General features: G+C 32.0%; 1 protein-coding gene across 1 annotated transcript in view; it reads right to left on the reverse strand.

Annotated features, from left to right (window-relative positions):
• Positions 1–19683: 19683 nt before the first annotated feature.
• The window catches only part of LOC127710401 (uncharacterized), a 175577-nt gene continuing 171051 nt past the window's right edge, over positions 19684–24209 (reverse strand). Inside the window, exons 7-8 of the mRNA XM_052216229.1 lie at positions 22498–22707; positions 19684–21876 (exon numbers count right to left, since the gene is read on the reverse strand). Of these exons, the coding sequence (XP_052072189.1) occupies positions 21648–21876; positions 22498–22707 (439 nt within the window). The 3' untranslated portion in view covers positions 19684–21647. The remainder of the gene's footprint in view (positions 21877–22497; positions 22708–24209) is intronic.

Raw genomic sequence — 24209 nt, forward strand, 5'->3', positions numbered from 1 at the left:
AATCATTATTTTTACGGTGTTTTGTTATCTTTATTAATTCTCAAAAAACTTTAATGTGCGTTTTTCTTGTGAGTTGAAATTAACACAAATTAAGGTGATACATCTTCCTGTGGACTGTTTCCTTGTGAATTAGTATGCCAAAAAAATTGACTCAGCGTGTTGGTCTTGTACAAAGCAGAATAAATATTAATATCGTATTAACATGCTTTCGACCCGAATATGCATATAATTCGCCGCAGAATGCTCCTCCTCCTCCTCCTCCACCTCACCATCATCATCATCATCTAGTTTGCCAATCTGTGTTACCATGAATTATCATTGATGTGGTCATATTTATAAATATTTTCAGAGTGCCGAGAATGGCGTATAATGCATTCATCCCTTGCTTTGAATAGTTTGAATAACTAAGAATTTTCTTTTGTAGACGAAACACAACCCTTGAATCTTTGATAGGTTACTTCCTTTGATATTCAATAATACTTTTTTCCTTGGTATCGGAAATTTGAAATGTTAATATAGGTGAGTGACGAGACGTGTTTATATCAGATCAAAGGATTAAACGAATCAATTTTTTGATAATGTTTAAAGCTATTATAATACTGCAATTTTAGAGGAGAAATGATTGATTGATTGTTGTTTTCTGAACGTGCAGTGGCAAATATTTCATGCAGAATTATGACCGAGAGAAGAATTTTCAAACAATAAATAAGATGTCGCATGCGTTGTCGTTAAAAAAGAATTTAAAAAAAAACCCAACTCCAATAAAAATAAACAAAACCATGACGAGAGAGAGAGACGACAAAAACAAAAAAAACAGCTAAAAATAAAATATAAAAACATTTTCCATAGATTTTTTATTCATAGTAGGCAACCCTCTTTGTTGGTTGGTTGTAGCATATTAATCTTACCGACTTTAATTTTAAAAGAGACCACTAAAAACTACCAACTAAACAGCTTCTCCTTGTAGATACTCTTATACTAGAAGAATAATGATTTGATTTGTTTTTTGGTGTTTTAACGCCACTTTTAAGCACCGCTTTTGGGCTTTTTCGTGGCGGCCAGTTTTTATTGGTGGAGGAAGCCGGATTGCCTAGAGAAAACCACCGACCTCCGATAGGAAAACTGACAATCATAGTCAATTAAGATTGGAGTCGAGTGCACCCGCACGAGCGGGGTTCGAACTCACAACCTCAGTGTTGACTGGCTAGTGATTACAGTAGTAACTACTTAGACCACTCGGCCACCGAGGCCTAGTAGTATTATGTATCCTATTCCGCTTGAATATCTGATATCTATTTGAAATAACCCAAGATATATTAGGTGGTTTATAGAATAGAAAATAGTGCCTCCCCCCTCCCCCTAAAAAATAAAGAATGAAGAAAAATAGGCAATCAAATAAAGAATAGAAAATAATGGGGTGTAAAAAAAATAATTGTTTAAAAATTAAGAATAAGGTAAAAAAAAAATACTGATTTTAGAAATAAATAATTTACAGAATAATGAATTTTTGCGTTTTCTGCATATCAAATTTATTATTGATAATTGACAATAGACAAGTAGATCATTTGGAATGAAATGTTGAACTGGTCGTAATCGGAACTGGTTTATTGAAATTAGCGATGCAAATTATATACATTCATAAGCATCGGTATTTTTCTCCAAAATCACGATCTTGCACGAGTTAACGTATCATTTCGTTCCGAAGCGCTATTTTGGATTTATCTTCATCATTTACGCCCAGCGCCGAATATTTGAAAGCCAAGGATGTAAAAGAACAGAAAGAGTTGATGAGCTATATGACCAAAAAGGACATAAAAAAAAATAGCCAAATCAGTCGAAGATTAACTTTGCCCGATGGAGTTGAAACCTTAGTTTCTTTATGATTTCAAAATTTATCAATGGATAATTAAAGGGAATTGAAAGGAATTGCAGAATCAAAACGGCTCTTTCGTCGACATAATTCCTACATCTTCAGTTTCATATTTGTAAGATCCATAACTCATTATAATTAAAAAAAAAACAATTTATTGGTAAGGGCTGGAAGACTGATGCTTGAGGACGGATGACATTGTCTTAGATTTTTTGGGAGTATTTTTAGTACCAATAAATGTTAAATATATTTTAATATTCTCCAAAACAATTGATTAATAGGCAATGTTTTAATATTTTGTTGGACAGTTGGGCAATCCAGGATAAAATCTAGTTCTCTGGTGATCGAATTTTTACTCTATCGGATTTCAGATTTCTCTTAATGTCGGTTAACTACCGGTACTGTCTCTGTTATAAAACTGAATGTTCAGCTTCTCAGTACTAGTACCTCATATGACAAACCAAATATCATCAAATATACCTCATGTCATCTTAACTTCTGTTTATTATCCCAGATATCCAAATTATCACGAAGAAATTAAAATGGTCTTTTTCTCCCCCGTTTGGTTTAATCAGATATTCAGATATTAATCAAAATTGATAAATGGTATCATTTGTGCAGTACAGTGACAGATTAAAAAAAGGGGGTTGGGTTACGGGGTACGGGGTAGTGTCGTCATAGAGAAAAATGGCCTAAAGAATTACAGAATACAAAAATGTAGACCCCCCCCCCCCCCCCTCCCCTAATCCAGACCGTCATATATATTATATTGTGACGGATAGTTTTGTTGATCTATTTAACTGTTTTAATTTTCGAAAAGAATATTTTTGCAAGGTGTTGTTAATAAATGTAACGGACAATATAAACTATGCCCTCTCAGCCGACGTCGTAATTTCATTTAAATGAAAGAAAGTATTGAAAAGCTTGTTTCCCTGTGCAACATGATATAAAACTCATTAGGCAGAGCAATTTTAATGGCTACTTGCATAATTGTTAAATCATATTAAATTCGGTATCAAATTTATATTAATAATAAACGTTACATATCTTGAATATTGAAAACAGGTTAAAATTATTTACTTGCATTAATATTGATATTTATCATAATTCATATTTAGTAGTAATACAGAAGTTTTTAATATTTGATAAATAGTCTGCTGTTTAATCCGTTTCGCTCAACTTTGATGCTCACCCATTATCACACCCCTTTATCGCGTGTCTACTCTTTATCGCACCCCTATTCGGATTTCTCTTTTATGACAGTAGTGATTCCGACTAAATTTACATGAAGTCCGATGTTTGTTAAACTAGATTTTTATATTTCAAAAGTGCACATTTTACTCACCGGTCTCAAAGTAGTCTCTTGTTTATTACAGTATACTTGTTATTAAATTGTTGGTTTATTGTTGCTATTTTTTTTATTAACAGGTTTTATTCAGAATGTGTTTTATATAGTACAACATTACTAAAGGAGGATAAAAAGAACTGAATGAACTACCATACAAAACACAAACAAACAAAAAATACAATAAGCAAAATATTTCTATGGACAACAGGACCTAAATTGAAAGGTAACCCAATAAGCAGTTCCTATATATGATAAAACTTTTAAAACATGGCAAAAATAAATAAATCTGAAGGTAACCCAGGTGCTTTAGTTCAGTAAGCAGTTCTTATATACTCTCCTGTTTATATCTGTGATAAAGCGTATACATGGCAAAATCCGTGTCACATGCCGTTTGGTATCTCGGGATGATACGGCATGTGATACGGATTTTGCCATGTATTATTCTTTATAAAAACATCCGGTTCGGTTTTTTTCTAAGTCTGAGAAAAATGCAACTGTGTTACACTTAAACAATTGATTAATACAAATTGACACATGGTGTCTTCTTATGTCGATAATTACAATGTATGTTTTTGATCTGTAAGTTATATATTCGCCATCCGTAATTATTATCTAAAATGTTTATTTGGCATGCCATACTCGATAGAAGTGCGGACGTGATAGAAAGCACTCTTTACCAAAACGTCAACGGAGATTACATTCCACGGAGGTTACATTTCGATGATTTCGTCATTTATAAAACATAATACGTGTATCTGAAGATAGAAGTTGTACTAAAATTAAATGTTGACACCGATATCGATCTGTTGAATGTAAAATTTATTTTCAAAATAGGTGTTTGTTTAGAATAGACCATTCCACGGAGATTACTTATAAACAAAATTATTTATGGTAACCTTATAATCAAATTTAACTCATATCACACATTATGTTGTGCTTAATATTTTGTCCTGCTTGGTCTTTTTTCCGTTAACGGAAAATACAGGTTTACGAAAAAAATATTTTGACGGCCGTACCGATCACTATCGTTGTGCAATATGTACTTAACTTTATAAAAATTAAAAATATAGATAATAAAGAAATATAAAAATCTCAGATATAAGTATGACAAGCTACCGGTATATATAACTCGAAGTCGTTATTTTTGCTTTCTTACGGTGGGACAAATTAACGTCATAAAATGGGCGCTTTAACGGAGAACCAGTGTATATTGAAATCATGTGGGTAGAATGTTTTATGCCCAAATATGTACAAATCAAAGCACAATATTTCTATTCTAAATGATTTGATATCATGCCTATTATGTTCACAGTTAAGACATATATAGTACTATCGTCACTCATCATTGATCAGTTTTTTTTTTATAAATGTTCAACCTTTTTAAATATTATTAAACATATATACTTGTTTGAGTTAACAAGACAAGATGTATATATTTATCAAAGATCTGACATACTTTTTTACTTGAATTATATACTACAATACATGTAACGATGAAAACAATTCGGTTGAGGAAAGCAGATAAACGGACTAAATGTAATGTGGTATAATTTCTAAAAACTGTGCAATGTATGTCGAAAAGTATTATTTTTGTCGCGTTCAATAAATATCATAAATAAATCCCCAAATAGAACAGCTTTTCCTGTTTCCTGTTTCCTCTTAATCATTGTATACTATTGTAAAAATATAGTTTTTACAAAATACACAAGGAAGCAATACAAATTGGGAACACCGGGGATCCGGTTTATGTTTTATATGTATATTAAATGAAAACAAAATCTATATAGGTTGATTGCTTGTTTTATTTATTTTAAATCCACTGCCAAATATTTCATGCATATGCAGGGCAATCTAGCTTTCCATAAAGAAACTTGGGGTTAATCTACTACTAACAAAATATTCCTTTTGAATTCCTCCTTTTACTGCTTTTTAGAAAAAGCAAATTGACCTGGCTTCCATGTGTCTTGCTAATTATTGACATGAAACAAAACCCGAATTCTTTTTGATTTAAATCTTACAGGTAAATATCTACATATCTGAGGAAATAATCCAGTCTTTATTGAAAAAAATCGTATGAATAGAAGAAGGTGTGAACTTATTCATGTGTGCCTAATTATTAATTCAATAAAAATCAAAGGATATGCAACGTATACTTCAAAAGTCAACAAAAACATTGATCTCTCTCCCCCAAAACATATGCATCTTGATATGAGACGTCAACTCTTATGGAAACATGTATTATTGAGTGGATTAGTTGGAAGATTAAACTAAAGTATATACTTGAAACAATTGACAATTTACTTTAAAATCTGATAATTGTCAATCTTTGATGTGTAGTGTTATTAAGGGAAATTTCATCTGCCCACTATTTCCGTGTCTGTAGTTACACACGTGTTTTCAATTGATTTTTATTTAATGCATTGTAAAGTTGTGTTGTAGTGGAATTTTTTTCTTTTAGTTTTCCAAACTGGTTGACCCTCACTATAAGTTCGACAACAAATAGAACTAGTTTGTACCTACAACAAAAAGGGGTACTACATGTAGTAAAAAGATATATACATTTCTTCAAAAAAATGTGGTCCAAATCAAAGCGTCGTTAAAAAGATTTGTCGGACAAAAAAAACAATTTTAAGTAATTTGTTTTATAGCTAATCGTCTTATGATTTACCAATCATTCAAATATAACAAACATTTGTACTATCAAACGTGAAAATAAAAAGCCGAATTAGATTGTTAGCGACATTATAGTCAATTTTTTAAAATTCATAGCTAAGGATATTTATGAAAATCAGAATAATATTTTATGTGGCTATATATGATATTCACATAGAAAATGTTTTGAGCAGACAAGACCTTAGGGATTTATTTAATACTATTAATGTATTTTCTCCAATGTATGTTCCTTCTTCCATAACAATAAAGATAATCACCAGGGTAGAATGATTCAGAAAGAAAAAAGTAGGTTTGAACGATTTTAGCTACTTTCCATTGTGATAAGCTTAGACTGTATTTGTTAAATCTCCTGAATCTCCTTTCTGCTAGAGAATATATAAATATCTATACTATTAAACGAGAAGACCTCATTTTGTGTGCCGCTTCTCTTCCTTCCACAATAAATTAATCATCATGCCTCTGTGTCTTATAGGTACCTTGCATAGTCGCATTTGTCATCTATTCTTATGATTATTCAGTTTGGGTTATTTTGGGAGAAAAACGAAAATAAAGACGTCCGGATATTGTTTCCGTCATCAGACCGACTTTTAAGTCATAGACAAGACTTCCGGTTTTAAACTTACAAATAATTTTCTCGGGGACAGGACAATCATTTTCGCGTTTATCTGCATGTATACTATGATTATACTACTATAATATATAGAGACTCTCTATATATAATAGCAGTGATCGCCGTGGAGAAGTAACTTGGAGTTGATAGTTAATAGCAAATACACTTTATTTATAATATACGTATGTTAATAGTATACAGAAACACGAAAATAATGGAATTAAACAGAAAAAAAAAAAAAAATTACGGACTTTGGAAAAAGAGAGAGGATTTAAAAATATTGGTCTGTCTCCAAGTACCTATGACTTTTGATACCTTTTCTGAAATTCTCCAGACATAACAATGGCAGATCCAGAAATTTTCATAAAAGGGGGAGGGGGGGGCACTGACTGCCTCAAGTCATGCATCATGCATCATTGATTCCCTATATAATCAACCAATTTGTTCCCACAAAAGTGGGGGTGGGGTTCTAGCACCCTGAAAAAACCCCTTAATCCGCCTCTGCATAAAATCTTTTACAAAAATTCATCCTACAACAGTTTACATACTTTCAACCAAGCTCTTAATGCCCGCGATTTCGCGGGTATGTTTTAGTATTTATAAATCAATTATCTTTTTTCCAATTCTGTATAAAAACATAAAATAAATGTGCTCAGATTAGATGCTGAACTCAAAACTGATAATTGCTATCCTATATACATGTACTTCCTTGTTTCTTAATTGCATTGTGATAATTCGGGAATTCCCATGTGAGATCATGTCGTTCAATTTGAATTGAATTTTAAATTAGATTCAATTTCCGCACAATAAACCAGTTTTGTTGTTTATCAGCAGGAAGAGGATGGATATGCCATTCTGATTTATTATTATTAAAATCATTACTTCAATGTGTTAAATTGTTCTTATGTTTCCCTGTTACAACGGTGTAAAAAGTTAAGGGGTGCTTGCAAACATGTTTGACCTCAGCGTATTGTATATGTGTCTGATCGATGTAACGAGTCTACAATTCAGTGGTGGTCGTAGGTTGCTGTTATTAATATTTGTTTTTTTCGTTGATCGTTTATTCATAAATCAGGCCGCTCATTTGTTTTTATTTTTTTGTGTTTATGTTTTTTTTTTAATTTTTATCACATTGATAGCATACTATACGGTATTGGTTTTGCTAATTGTTGAACGCCGTACGGTGTCCAAAAGTCAATTATAGTGTCTTACTTCAATTTTATTTGATATCAGGGGACAGTTGTATCATTGGTAATCATATCATATCTCCTTACTTTTATATGAATCATATGTATCTTGTCATTCTAAGGGGCTTCGGTGGCCGCGTGTCTTAAGTAGTTCATCAAATGTATCATAAGCATGCAACACTGCGATGTTGCGTTCGAACCCCGCATGTGGCCGGTTAGTTCGACTTTAATCTTAATTGACGAGGATAGTCAGTTTCCCTGCAGAAGGTTGGTGGTTCTCTCCGTGGTGATCGTTTATACTATTTGTACAGTTAAGTTATATGAATTCTCCAGATTTCTATGATGTATGTCTTTCGTACGTCAATTGGCAACTTATATGCATATTCAGGACGATAACATATTAAGCAATATAAAAATGAACACTGCTTTTACAATACCGACACATTAAGTCAAATTGTAACTTTTTATTTCAATAGGAGAACATGCCATCTTACCCACGCACATTATTCCGACTCCGAGCAGACCAGAAGCAGCAAATACCAAAAGGAAGGTATTTGGTTTGAACTGATCGGGGATTGAACATGTTGAACCGACAACTTCCGGAACTTGCTGCGATCACGCTTCTATGAGACCACCGAGGTGGTCAGGTGTTTGTGGTGGAATACATGTCAGATTCAAAGGGGTAAAACTTTTTGAACAATGTGTTAAAGAAACTTAATTCCACTTAAGTAGTAGTAAAAGTGGGTACAGTAAAAGGGGTTCGTATAAATATATACATTACAATTATAATTCCAATAATATATATAATTCAAATAGTCACAACCACATGAATAATAACATGGTAAAATTTACAAAAGATTTAACTTCCAGTTAAATGAAATGATGGACAGACATGATAGGTATTGATACAAAATATAAAGTTAGTTGGTTGGCTAGAATAAATTCTGATTTTGATCAAACTAGTCAAAAAGAAAGCCTATTACAATTGTTTTGTCTTAAAGCTTTTGATCATCAATCTTATATCACGAAAAAAATGACATTTCAGCGGAAAGGGTACTTTGCAATTAATTTGTGAAATTGAAAGAATAAACATATTTGTCAAAATAGATAAATTTAAAGCCTAAGGTTATATGTACATAACTAACAATGAAAATTAGAAATATCTTGGTATTCCAGCTAAAACATGAAACTAAGTATGACGTGATACAGAATAGGGAAGAACATTACTTTAATTTGAAAGGTTCATTGACTAAAATAAATTAGATCATTATGTTAAGTTTAACTTAATTTAAAGAATATCGGTATTGCATTTTCGTGTTAAATCGCAGTTAACTCCGTTTATTCAAATGCTAACTGATGTAATTACACTAATATTATTCTAAAATTGATATTGTTTATTTGTGTAAACCTTATATTATGATCTTTGCAAATATAAATTGATACATATGAACGAGATAAATGAGTCTTGTATTTTATCGTTAAATCAGAGTTATCTTTCTTTCTTTTTTTATTTATGTAATGACTCTGATTTTTTTTCAAAAAATGTGCAAATGTTGTTTATATGAACATGAACCTTAATCAGGCAGATACTTAGTTGAAATTAAACAAAAGAAATGGAACTCTTCATTAGAGAAGGTGAAAATGCCCAAGCTGGTATATTTACATTTTTAACATATGTTTCTATGGACTTTGCAAGTTTAATGAAGGCGCATAATTTAGGATTTTTTGTATCTAATATACGTTTAAAAATAAGGAGATGAGGTATGCTTGCCAATGAGACAACTATCCACCAAAGTTAAAATAAGGTGGATGTAAGCAATCATAGGCAACCGTACGGCCTTCAACAATGAAAAAAACCCATACCGTATAGTCTGCTATAAAAGACCCCGACATGAAAATTATGAAACAATTCAATAGAGAAAAATAACGGCCTAATCTATAACAAAACAATTAACGAAAAACAAATATGACAGACATGAACCAACAACAACCACTGTACTACAGGCTCCTGACTTGGGACAGGCACATAAAGAATGTGGCGGGGTTAAACATGTTTGTGAGCGCTCAACCCTCCCCTAACCTGGGACAGAGGTGTAACAGCAAAATATAAGAACAAACTATAAAAATCGGTTGAGAAAAGCTTAACTCATCAGATCGATACAAAGAAGAAAAACATCAAACATAAACACAGACCAGACGTGGCAGGATATTTATCCATTCCTCATCCCTAATAACAAAAAGGACACTAAGTACAGATCTGAGAGTACTCGCAGTTACTGGCAGCTAGTTCATAGCCAATAACAACTAATACAAAATCATGTATCTAAGACTGAAATATCAATCAGTACACATCCAACATCCAATGGATCTAGTGTAAAGACGTCATTAACAGTCAGAGAAAAACATGACCTAGTGCAATGCCAAAATAAAGGTATCGACAGACTGTAGTACCTTTAAAGTGCATATGTGTATAACAAAACTATTTAGTATGATTTTAATCTACTAATAACAAAATCAATATTTATACCTATAAAAACAATATTTAAAGATCTAATTACAGTGTTGAATTGGTAACCATTTAGAATAAGTATATTTAAAGGATTTAAGTTTACCCGGATCGTATATAATTTTTCGGGCTCGGTAAACAACATCACCGTAAAATTTAGGATGTGCTATTCCGTCTGAAATAAGTTTTTTACAGGTACAGCCAATCTTGCAAACTAAATATTTGTATCTATAGAAGAATTTAGTAAAGGTTTTAAGTAATTTATGGTAACGAAATCCCTGACTTAATAACTTACCAGTAAAACATAGATTACGCTCATTAAAATTCAAAACGTCACTACACACACGGGCATAACAAACGAGTTGAGATATATAAACACCGTAAGATGGTGCCAGAGGAACATCACAGTCCAAAAAAGGAAAATTAACAATAGGGAAAGAAAAATTATCCCTTTTGTCGTAAATTTTTGTGCAGAGTGTCTGGTGTAAAACTAAAATATCTAAATCTAGGAAAGGACACTTATTGTTGTTTATATTTGATTTATTCAAAGTTAGTTGCTGTAGATAAATTTCGGAGTATATTTAGAGAATTTTTGATTATTTAACGAAAACATTTCATCAAGCTAACGGTAAGTATTGTTGAATTTATCAATTAAATGGAATTTAGACGGGTCTTTACTGAGTTTGGCCATTAACTCTGATTCATAACAGTACAGGAACAAGTCTGCTATTAAAGGGGCACAATTGGTGCCCATAGAAATACCTAAAATCTGTCGATAAACTTTATTGCCGAAACGTACATAAATGTTGTCAAGGAGAAAATTTATGGCTGTAATCATCTCATCACACCTCCTGTAAGTATATCTAACATATTTACCTTTCTCGTTTGAGAAAAAGACTGTCAACCGAATCAAAAGGACCATCAAAAGTAGGTAATTTATCTAACACATCCAAAGAATTTTTTACACTCCAAATGGTTAATTCCACTATGTTTTTGTACTTAAATTATAATATAGAGCTTCAAGATATTTGTAAACTTTTATATTAAAAACTATTTTCACAAAACACTCGATTATGGTAGGTGTAAATACATGTGGATCTTTGTTGTACATAAGCATAAATTCCGCCGAAAAAAAAATCAACAGAAAGATAAAAGATTGATCTTTTTAAGTCATTTATTTTTAGTCTGCTCTTCCGCGAAATATTGAATTAAATTTTTTTTAGTATTTTCTTTTAACTTTCGAACATTCCCTCTGTCAACCGATCAGACAATAGTTTTAAAAAGTAAAATAACAAAAATACCGAACTCCAAGGGAAATTCAAAACGGAAAGTCTTTTATAAAAAGGCAAAATCAAAAGCTGAAACACATCTAACGAACGGAAAACAACTGTCATATTTCTGACTTGATACAGGCATTTCCTTATGTTGAAAATGGTGGATTAAGCCTGGTTTTATAGCTAACTAAACCTCTCACTTGTATGACAGTCGCATTGAATTCCATTATATTGACAACAATTTGTAAGCAAAACAAACAGACATAATAGGTAAAAACGTCAAAAACTGGGGTACAGCAGTCAACATTGTAATATAATCTTAATCACTATAAAAACCAATAACTGTTTCAACAAAGAAACACAAAATGGCATATAAACAAAGTACATAAGCAAAAATGAAAGACAAGAATTCATAATTGACCATAGCACAATAACACAATGCCAGGATGTATAAGTACTAAGCCACGTCATAAGAATATTACAAATGGACTAAACAGTAAAGGTAAAAATATACCAGGACACAAAAGGGAAACTTTAAAATGCAATTCAGATGATAAACAATGTCAGTACCTAGAATCTATACTTCAAGACCATCATTTATATTTCGTGAAGTTGATACGGAATATTTATCAACAAAGTCTTGGTATCTACAAATGAACAATTTTAGAAAAAGGACGAGACGTTCTTTGACATAACCTTGGCTCATCAAATTTCTGCTCAGACACTGATGAGCCAAGGTTATGTCAAAAAACGTCTCGCCCGTTTTATAAAGTCTTAGTAGCAGCTGCAAGCTCTTGAATACCGAATGAGTTGGGAAATGTATATCCCATATGTAGGTGAAGTTGGTATATTGCTGGTAAGGTGGGGAAAATTTATAATTTCAAAATTAAAATCGTCTCGCTTGTCATAGATTCAGGTATTGAGATGACCGCTTATGTCAAATACGAGGCATAAGTCTTAAAATGAGGCGGAGGAAGCCGTGTCTGTTGTTTCATTAATTTCTAGTTCTGGGGGATATATTAATGGAACCCAATCAGAATAATGTGGATTGTTAATGGAAAGATCACCATCAATATATCTGAATATGAAATTAAATGATCAGGCGTCTTTGATTTTTCTTGTTTTTGACAAGTGTCTGAAGGAACTCCAACTCATATGAAAATAAGAAGAGGTTGGCAAGGAGAGGCGCACAGTTCGTTTCCATAGGAATGTCGACAACTTGCTGAAAAACTCTACCTCCAAATTCAACATGTATGTTGTCAATGAGAAACTCCAGCATACTATATAAATGTTAAGTTGATAAAAGACATACTGTCTAAATGTTAAGTTGGCAAAAGACATAGGAGTACATTAAATGATGCTTAATAGTTAGGAGATACATTTATCGTTTAAAAAACAACTGTCATGTAAGAATAGTAATAGTGTTATGCAGATAAATGTATTTGTTTTCAAGAGCGAATTAAATTGACAGCGCGTCACCTATACAAGGCGTAATTAGGTGGCGTAACGGGAAAATAATTATGACAAAGTAGAATCCTGACTGAGATATTATCATTAAAATTTATATTTTCAGACAAACTATTTGTTCAAACATGGAAACAATAAAAATGAAAATTATTAGGAGGAAATGTAAGAACAATTATTTTTTGATAAAATTCAAAGTGACATACATTTCTTGCTGAAAACCCGAAAGAAAAATGTACACATTATAAAATATAAGGTTATAACTCTATTTGAAAAATAAATAGAAAGAAAAAGATGCACATGAGGGGCAAATGGCGAAGGAATTATTATATGCTGCAATAAAAAAGATATAGCAAAAGGAATAACCAATATATATAGTACACAATCACAAAACAGTGTGTAGTTAAAATTTAGACAATAATTGTTAGGTTGCAAGACCGATTTGTATTTGTGTGCAACGTATGTTCCCTTTTCAAATTAAAACTACTTCAAACACGATTAGAAATGATAAAAACTCCTTTGTAATACAAGGAAAAACACATCTTGTGTGAGACATGAATGCAGTGACTGGTCAATGTCCTGATTTGACAAAAAGTGATTTAGAACAAATAAATAATGTTGATGCTGAAAATTTTATACCAGAATATTATGAAGTGAGCTCTGTAATTACTGGACTTTATCAAGACTTTGTTGCAAGTATAAATGGTAAATCTCTATTGGAGTTGTGTATTGCCTCAATGCAACGCATATTACATGGCAGATTTGTAGTGACATCAATGGTTACTATATTTCTTGTCAATAAATGGATACAGTTCTGAGAGTTGAGGGGGTAATGAGGAAGGGGGGGGGGGGGTTAATTACGGTTCACAAAATGTTGAAGAGTATCAGAGTTGTGCAGTATTTGGCGAAAGTCTCTTGTCCTAGTTACGCATTTCAAAAGTGATAATTTTATGTACATGTACTTGTCAATTCATGTATGAATGCAGTAAACTTTACATTTAAACAAATGACCTTTATAGTAAAAAAAATGGAAAGATTTAAAGACATCGAAGTGGACAAAATCTTAAGAACTCTTACTTCAGAGCTTAACAATATGATATTTATATTTTGAGCTAAACGATTATGAGATGGTGCAGAAGAAAAGTGTTAACTTATATTTTGTTTGATACATGTAACTTAGAAATATAACTTGTAAAATAACAGAACGATTTAAAAGAAAGATACAACAAAATACGGAAAACTGTTTGCAGGACTTGAAAAGTTATAAACTTTAACAATTCCACAATAATCATCTTATACACACGTAATTTGATTGTTGAAAATGTACAAAAAAATCGTGATTTTTAAAAAGCACGAAACAGAGAAAGGCAATTGAAATCACTAACACTATTAATAAGAAGCAAACAGATGATTGGAATAGTCAGAATGGTTTGAAAAATTACAATATGATGGCCATGAAGTACCAGAAGGTTTTAAAGCTTTACCATGCATATTCAAAATCAAAATAAACCCTAATTTGTGAATATAAAGAATTAAAGAAAGAAAACGGAAAAACATTTGGCTGATATGTGCCATAGCATACCATGAAGTAAACAAAAATATCAATAAGGTATTACGATATTTCATTCCCTATTGTCAATTGTTCATTTATGGACACTGGTGTTCCTTTAACCCCATTTTACGGTGCAACATCATTTGCTATACCCTTGACTGTAGTTTATATATTTCACTGAATGTCATTTAGATATCTCTGACAATTTATTGAGTCAAGGATTTCGTGACCACAAATTACTGAAAACTTTTACTAAATTTTATGGATACAAAAATTTGGTTTAGACGTTAGGCTGTATCTGAAGAAAACTTACAGCTGGGATAACACATCCTAATTTTTAAGGTAATATTGGATAAATAGCCCGTATATTAGATACGATCCGTGTAAACTTATCGACCTTTTAAAGAAACTTGTTCTTGAAGGTTACAAATTTAACACTGAAATTAGTTCTTTGAATATCATTTTATCGGTACAAACATTAATGTTGTTATCAATAAATAAAAAAAAAAATAATATGATTGCAAGGCTGGTATACATTCTTACAGTCCTACATTATGTTTATACCTATATTTTGGCATTGCACGATATCTTTTTGACTGATTATGACGTCTGTACACTAAATCCGTTGGATGGAGACTAATTGTAAATTTAGTCTTAGCTACAGGATTTTTTTAATTGGTTGCTATAGGCTATGAACTAGCTTCCAGTTACTGCAGGTACTCTCAGATCTGTGTTGTATGTCTTACGTACTTTGTTAGTCGTAGTTTCTTCTGTGCTTTGAATCGATATGATGAGTTAATCCCTTTTTAGCACTTATGTTGTGCTATTACACAACAAGTAAAGGAAGGGTTCGGCGTCTGCAAACATGTTTAACCCCACCACATTGTATAGGTGCATGTGACCAAGTCATGTGCCTGTTATTCCATGCTTGTCGTTTGTTCCTGCATATCATATTTGTTTTTGATGGTTTTGTACAAAAATCAGTTTGTAAGTTTTCGTGTTTGAATTGTTTAACAATTTTCATGTCAGGGCTTTTTATAGCTTGTTATGTGGTATAAAATTTAATATTCTCATTGTTGAAGACCGTACCGTGATATATAATTGCTAAATTCTACGTCATTTGAGTCGCTGGTGGAAAGTTGTCTCATTTGCCATTTCACATCTTCTTATTTTAACTATCACTGTAACTGTTGTGCAAAAAAAGGATAGCGGAATGAAACATTCTTATTGTTATGCAATACATGATAGCGGAATCATGCATTCTTACCTTCTTTAACTTTGAAAGAAAAAGAAAATTTAATTTCAGTTTTTTTAAAGAAATTTTCTAATGTGTTAACAACTATGTTTCATATTGTTCATTACACATTTCGTTAATTGTATGTTTATACTTCAAATATTATATGGAAAACATAATTTGAAAGCCGTTAGATACGGTCATCCCATACTATTGAGTGGGCTCCTATCACCAAATATTCAGTTTTTTTGTGATTTTCCCTTAATCAATTATCTATTTAGCAAGCTGTTGTCTGTTATTCTTCGACTTCCGGTTTCTGATTTCCCCAATTGTTATCTTTTACATCTTTTTAACAATCTCAATGCATCCGAAACAATGTTATGTGTTCTACATATTTGTGCACTGATGTACAATAAATATAGTGCTCATTCTTACAGACAACACTGGGTTATTCTGGCGAAACAGTTACCTCAAAACTCATCTAAGATATCAGGCTTATGATTTGGAACGCCATCAAAACATTTTGAAGGCAACATCAAATACGTATGTGATGACCATTAACAATCGAAAAGTCTAAAAAATTGTGTCAAATACCGCTAAGGCAATCTATACCTGGTCAAATAATTATCAATAAACAAGAAATAATGATTTTGTTGTAAAATGTTTGTACTGGAAAGCTCTTGTACAACTGTCAGTAAAGCTTTTTCTAAACAACGATAATAATTATCCACTATTATATACATGATTGGCTCTAGGCTGTATGTGCAAAGTCGATTCAATTTGTTATGTGACGTAATCTGTCTCTGAATAAACGTGCTATTTCAGTAGATATGTTTTTGTTGCTCTCAAGCGAATATAACTTTGGCGACATCGGAAGGCATCTGTTCAAAGTTTTTATTTTTCTACCCTATATACCACTTTGCCTCATATTCTTATTAAGAAAAAATTCACACACCTAATTAAATGGGCATTTAAAATGTCGGAATGCGAATACATATGCTCAAACTCTTTTAGGTCATTTTCAGTAGCAACAAACAAAAGAGCTATGTCAATTGGACATGCTTTGATACTATATCTGCCGTTGAATTTTTACTTGATAACATTTTTGTTCGCTTTGGAGATTCCGTATATCGTCAAGTTGTCGGAATTCCAATGGGGACTAACTGTGCACCACTTATTGCGGACCTGTTTTTGTATTGTTATGAGTTACAATTTATGACTAAAATCAGCAAAGACTCATCGAAACAACATCTGATACAAAAATTTAACAATACTTTTAGATATTTGGATGATATATTGGCTCTCAATAATGACGACTTCAGTATGTATACTAAAGGAATTTATCCTGTTGAACTTACTTTAAATAAAGCTAATACTAACAATGACCACTGTCCTTTCCTCGATCTTGATATCTATATCATTAACGGGAAGCTTAATACAAAAAAAAATATGATAAAAGAGATGATTTTTCATTTCCTATCGTTAACAATCCATTTTTAGATGGTGACGTTCCCTTGTCACCATCTTATGGTGTTTATATATCTCAACTTGTACGATTCGCTCGTGTATGTAATAACGTATTAGATTTTAGCGAAAGAAATTTATGTATTACTGAAAAATTATTACACCAGGGTTTTCGATATCATAAACTAGTCAAAACATTTACTAAATTTTATCATCGGTATAAGGACATCATTTGTAAATATAACTCAACATGCAGACATCTTATACGTTCGGGTATTTCACATCCAATCTTTTATGGTAATATTCTTTACAAAGCACAAAAATGTCAGTATTCACCTCAAAAGCTAACAAAACCTTTAAACAGACTTATTAAGAAGGGATATAGTTACGATACTGTTGTCAGGTCATTAAAGATTGCACATTTTGGCTTTAATATTGATTCAGTTATAGGATCTTTGCATCGGAATTAAACATATTTATTCTAAAACCAGTTGTTGGCATGACACGGGTTATTTTTTTCTCATATATTTTATGATGGTATAATACTAAACCCCTAACAGGAGGGATTGTGCCTGATATTCATATGATGAAGACATAATCTTTCAATCAGTTTAATTGAAGTCTGGAGCTGGCATGTCAGTAACTGCTATTAGTCTGTTGTTATTTATGTATTATTGTCATTTTGTTTATTTTCTTTTGTTTCCTATTCTGACATCGGACTCGGACTTCTCTTGAACTGAGTTTTACTGTGCGTACTGTTGTACGTTTGTTTTTTCTACATTGGCTAGAGGTATAGGGGGAGGGTTTAGATCTCAAAAAACATGTTTAACCCCGCCGCATTTTTGCGTCTGTCCCAAGTCAGGAGCCTCTGGCCTTTGTTAGTCTTGTATCATTTTTAATTTTAGTTTCTTGTGTATAATTTGGAGTTTAGTATGACGTCCATTATCACTGAACTAGTATACATATTTGTGTAGGGGCCAGCTGAAGGACGCCTCCGGGTGCGGGAGTTTCTCGCTGCATTGAAGACCCATTGGTGGCCTTCGGCTGTTGTCTGATCTATGGTCGGGTTGTTGTCTCTTTGACACATTCCCCATTTCCATTCTCAATTTTATGTGTCCCCAATGTTACTTATACGGCGAAGAACTTTCAAAACAACCCCGTTCAGTGAAGTGTATGTTTTCTCTTACAATGATGAATTAAATTCAAATATTCTGGATCCCGAGGCTGGCGTCGCCATTTTCAAATTTTCATCTGGTTGAAATCTTGCAATTATCATTCAGTGGTGTAAGCTTGTACCATGTATTTTCCATCGGAAAGGGTTTTTGGAAATTTCATGTAAAGTTTTGATGTCAAGGTGGATTTGACAAATATTCAGAAGTCACCATAGGCATGATAGGAGTATTAGTCAATACAAAAATTACTGTACATTTTTTAAAGGTTGAAATAAATGTTAGCTACATGTTTATCATTTATATTTTTCCGCCATTGTTTATCAGTAGTTTGATCTTTAGTGTTACACTCAAACACAAGCATTCAACCCATTTATTGGAGTTACACATAAGAAAATACAGCTGTGTTGGTTTCTGTATGCAGAAAACTACAATGTAACTTCACAATAATTGTTACTTGGCAATGTATCAATGGTTTTAGACTTCATCTTTAGGAACTCATCAGACCTATATATTACATTTGACATTATGTAATCATTGGCAGATTTGATATTAATTTTGAAAGTTGAAAGTTCGACTTCAGGGAGATTTATCATGTCGTGCACTATATTACAAAATCAAAATGTGACCCTTATTTTAAGCAAGTTGAATCATTAGTTAAAGTAATTTGTTTTTCAAGTCTTTTTTGCATGACAGTTTGTTCTTTTTTTTTTTGGTGAACATCTTTTACTTCGCAACATTATATAAAGGCCTATCCCAAGCTTGCGATCGTCGTTGGTTACTACCCGTCATATTTTTTTCTCGTTTACTGTTGTTTTCATTTCTTAGGCCGTTTTTTTCTTGTTTAAATTATACAACATTATCTTATTTCGGGGACCTTTATAGCTTACTATACGGAATGGTTTTTGCTCCTGGTTGAAAGCCGACGATGACTTATATTCCTTACGTCTACGTCATTTGGTGGATAGTTGTCTTATTCATCTTCTTATTTTCATATGTAAACTATCACCGAGAATAACGTCAGATGCCAATGATGGTTATGTTTGACACGGGTTGGTGGCTTCGAAGTGAAGAAATAAAGATCAAAGTAAGTCCACGTTTCAAATCTACATTTTGAGAATTATAAGCACCAAATAATGTATGGCACGGAAGGTGCCGACCTCAAATCTATGTTCAGCAAGCAGATGCAGACGCCCTATGTTCTATGTTTTTCAAACACCCCTAATAAAAGTTTCGTGTCGCAGATTTTGAGATTTTAAATGCAAGTTTCATTATGATACTAATACACCCTGTCGCATGCAAAAATAAATTATAACAGAACGACAAAGAAAATATGTTAGTATTTTTAATGTATTATATATGGCTAGATATAAAAAATAGAACATTTTAACTGTTAATTCAGAATACACTCAGACGCATATTTCCTGTGCAACAAAAGCAACAAATACTCATGTTTACACATAACATAGAAGCGAAATGAGTAGATTACTAAATATCTAACAAAATTATCATTTTAACAAAGCTAAATGTATACTCAAATATATTCGTAAAAGGCCCAGTAAGATAACCACGTGATATTGTAAATGAACACACATAAATGATTATACATGTATCTGTATTTTAATGTGTTACAAACAGAAAGTGTATACACGTGATGATTCAAAGAGAAAGAAACAGTTTTCTTATTTTTGGATGAAAATAGAAAGATTAGTCATTAATTTAAGTCACAATATTTCAACATTTCATAAAGTTTGTTAATTTTAAGGTTTGATACTATAGTAATAAGGAATATATACATGTCTCAACGAACACCAGCATTGTCACAAAGCACTATGTAATGATACTCATCCCCAAGTTCATTCTTACAGAGTGGCTTACATATTCATTTTATTTTTTGGTATTTGATTTCATCTCACCGTCTCCATTGGAAACTTTATGTTGCAAAAGAGAAGTTACATATATAACTATTAAATTTGCTTAAGTCTAAGTAGATAGGGTTAAATACAGAAGTCTGTCTTTAATTTTGAATGAAATTTCCCTCGTGATGAGTTATCGATATCATAAAACCATTTTTGTATCAACTGGTCATAGAGTCTTTTGTTAAAACTGATTTTTAGAAAGTCGATGACCTTGAATATATTCTTACATGTTTTAATTAAAATAGTTCAAGACTGTCTGATGACTTTTAAATGTCAAACAGTCTTCTGTTTATTGTCTGATTGGCGTATAATCTTTTTATTATATATAAAGAGACAAAGAGACAAAGTCGAATTAGATTTCAAGCAATTTGTACTTGATTATTTTAAGTAAAGTATGTTTGTATGCATTAATATTTATAGTCCTTCGCTTTGTCTAGCGGTGTATTGAATTACACACCTTTCACTGAGGAATAAGTTACTTTGAGACTACCCCAGTCGCACTATCGCATTTATAGATGCATTCAGAAAGCCATGAAATCTTTGTCAAAACCCTAGTATGGTATATTTATAAAACAGTTTACTTTATAATGGACATCTATCATGTCTATGCTAAATTTAAATTTTTTTCGACCACAAACTATACCTCTAACCAACACATGCAGAAACATTGGCACCGTTAATGTTTATAAACATACCTTCAACCAAAAATTAACATGAAACAAGACGAACAGACAGAAGCACGGGCTTGAAAAAATAATGGCTATCTATCATAGTAGACGGTGAGCGTTTGCTCAATGTTAAAAATATTGGTGTGACTTTGAATAAGAGTCGTTTGGCTTTTTTTTCTAGTTCGTGTAGTGATTTCGTGTTATGAATTAAAACAGCTTATATACTTTTAATAATTGCTTATTCGACATATCATAGGAGAAATCAAATCATAAAATATATATAAAAAATAGTTTAAAACGTCAGATCATTTTTGTATTTACAAATTCATCAAAGTTACAAGACAGAATGCAAGTGCACACATTGCATACATTGCATTCAACAATTTGCTCGGAAAGACGTTTTATAAAGAAAAAAAGTGCCTCGAATCGAGACAATTCATATTTTGCTAATACATAGCCAGTTATCTTTCTTTGATTAAGTAATATGAGTTTAAGATTGCCTTTGTTAAATGTTGTTGTTTAGTTGCAATGTCATTGAAATAAAAATTTTAAAAAAGGGTATAAACCAATGAGAAAGAAATCAAACGACAGAGATCTTAGATGAAGTTATTCAACTTGAATTTCAAACTTTCTATAATTCACAAATTATATACACTAAAACTTTAACTTGTTTTTGTAATGGTCAACTTTAAAGGAATCATAATTAATTTTATAATGCAGTTCGATGAGATATTTCTTCTTTCGATATATCGGTTTGATCATTAGCTTTGACATTTTCGTACCCTTCTTTAGATTGGCTATGACGATTTGCCTGTTCATCGTCTTGAGAGTTACCTGACGAACGAATTGTCGGAGACACGGTGGCTACTTTTCGATTTTCATCCTTTTCAAATGTTTGGTTGTTGTAAGATCCTATCTTGCTATTGCTGTTTTGTTGACTGTAAAAGAGAAAATCAATTTCATGAAAACCCATTTAAAACATATCATATAAATGCAGAAGGAAATCTATTTGAACCCATGCATATTGACAGCAGGTATAGTCCTTACTCCATATCTGATCTGATTCAATACATAGTCGAATTCAAATATCTGTATCGATTACTTGAATAATGAAGTATTGTCATGATTGAAGAAAGCAAACAGAATGATTGCTTTTTGTTACACGGCGGGATAAAAGAGAGTCAAATAGTGCATCTTATTGAAAAACGTAAAAATAGTCGAAGAGATTCTTTTTTTCCACAATCTTTCTTGTATTACCTAAAAAAACATCCAACTATCACGTTTTGCTATTGTTATAGTTACAAAGGTTTTTAGAAATGTCATACTTTTTTTAAACTTCATGCAAGGTTTTTTCTCTTCTTTTTTTTATACGGTAATGCATCAACATTTTGAAGATTGCATTGGAGATCATAGTGGCTTTGAAATCAACAAATAATACTAAAACAAACTTTTTTAACAAGCCTTTTTACATCCGTGTCATTTTCTTGCTTGACAGGTTGGCAAATTGAACCATATCTTTTTTTCTTTTTTTTTTTGTATAATTTTTTTGAATCACTTACCTTGAAATATTCGATGTATCAAAATGCTCATCGTTTTTGTTTTCTTTGTGACGCCTATCTCCAGCTTTATCGTAAACCCCTTCCTGTGTTTCCGCATACGTGCCTTCTTCCTGTTTATCAGCAAACTCTGGGATTTCTGTACTTTGCTTGCTTTTCGACTTTGTTGCTTCGTTCACTTGAGCATATACAGCAGGTTGAGGTGATGAATTGCTAAATATATATATTAGAAAATAGATTAGCCATCTAGTAAATGAGTTATTTTTTACAAAGTACATATTACTAGTATTTGTAACACTTGTGTCACTGGAAAAAAGGAGAAAACAAAATGTTACCAAAAACTTTTTCTCGACATACAATACTTTAGGGATAAGTATGTTTCCCTTGACAAGTTGTCAATATTTAAATTGAATATTAATTGGATGTTGCAAATTATGACATTGGTAATACGCCACATTTTTTTATATAACCAGGAAGAAAACTAGAAGACAAATAGATCAGAATATTGAACGTATTGAACAATAGAGAGGTCTATAACGTATTGAACAATAGAGAGGTCTATAACGTATTGAACAATAGAGAGGTCTTTAACGTATTGAACAATAGAGAGGTCTATAACGTATTATAGAGAGGTCTATCACGTATTGAACAATATAGAGGTCTATAACGTATTACACAATAGAGAGGTCTATAACGTATTAAACAATAGAGAGGTCTATAACGTATTATAGAGAGGTCTATAACGTGTTCATCAATAGAGAGGTCTATAACGTATTAAACAATAGAGAGGTCTATAACGTATTGAACAATAGAGAAGTCTATAACGTATTGAACAATAGAGAGGTCTATAGCGTATTGAAGAATAGAGAGGTCTATAACGTATTGAACAATAGAGAGGTCTACAGCGTACTGAACAATAGAGAGGTCTATAACGTATTGAACAATAGAAAGGTCTATAACGTATTGAACAAAAGAGAGGTCTATAACGTATTGAACAATAGAGGGGTCTATAACATATTGAACAATAGAGAGGTCTGTAACGTTTTGAACAATAGAAACAATAGAGATGCCTATAACGTATTATAGAGAGGTCTGTAAAGTATTGAAGAATAGAGAGGTCTATAACGTATTGAACAATAGAGAGGTCTATAACGTATTGAACAATAGAGAGGTCTATAACGTATTGAACAATAGAAAGGTCTATAACGTATTGAACAATAGAGAGTTCTATAACGTATTGAACAATAGAGAGGTCTATAACATATTGAACAATAGAGAGGTCTATAACGTATTAAACAATAGAGAGGTCTACAACATATTGAACAATGGAGAGGTCTATAACGTATTGAACAATAAAGAGGTCTACAACATATTGAACAATAGAGAGGTCTTTAACGTATTGAACAATAGAGAGGTCTATAGCGTATTGAACAATAGAGAGGTCTATAACGTATTATAGAGAGGTCTATAACGTATTAAACAATAGAGAAGTCTATAACGTATTGAACAATAGAGAGGTCTATAACGTATTGAACAATATAGAGGTCTATAACATATTGAACAATAGAGAGGTCTATAACGTATTGAACAATGGAGAAGTCTATAACGTCTTATAGAGAGGTCTATAACGTGTTGAACAATAGAGAGGTCTATAACGTATTATAGAGAGGTCTATAACGTATTGAACAATAGAGAGGTCTATAACGTATTAAACA

The sequence above is a fragment of the Mytilus californianus genome, unplaced genomic scaffold (assembly GCF_021869535.1).
Source record: "Mytilus californianus isolate M0D057914Y unplaced genomic scaffold, xbMytCali1.0.p SCAF_76, whole genome shotgun sequence".
Lineage (NCBI taxonomy): Eukaryota > Metazoa > Mollusca > Bivalvia > Mytilida > Mytilidae > Mytilus > Mytilus californianus.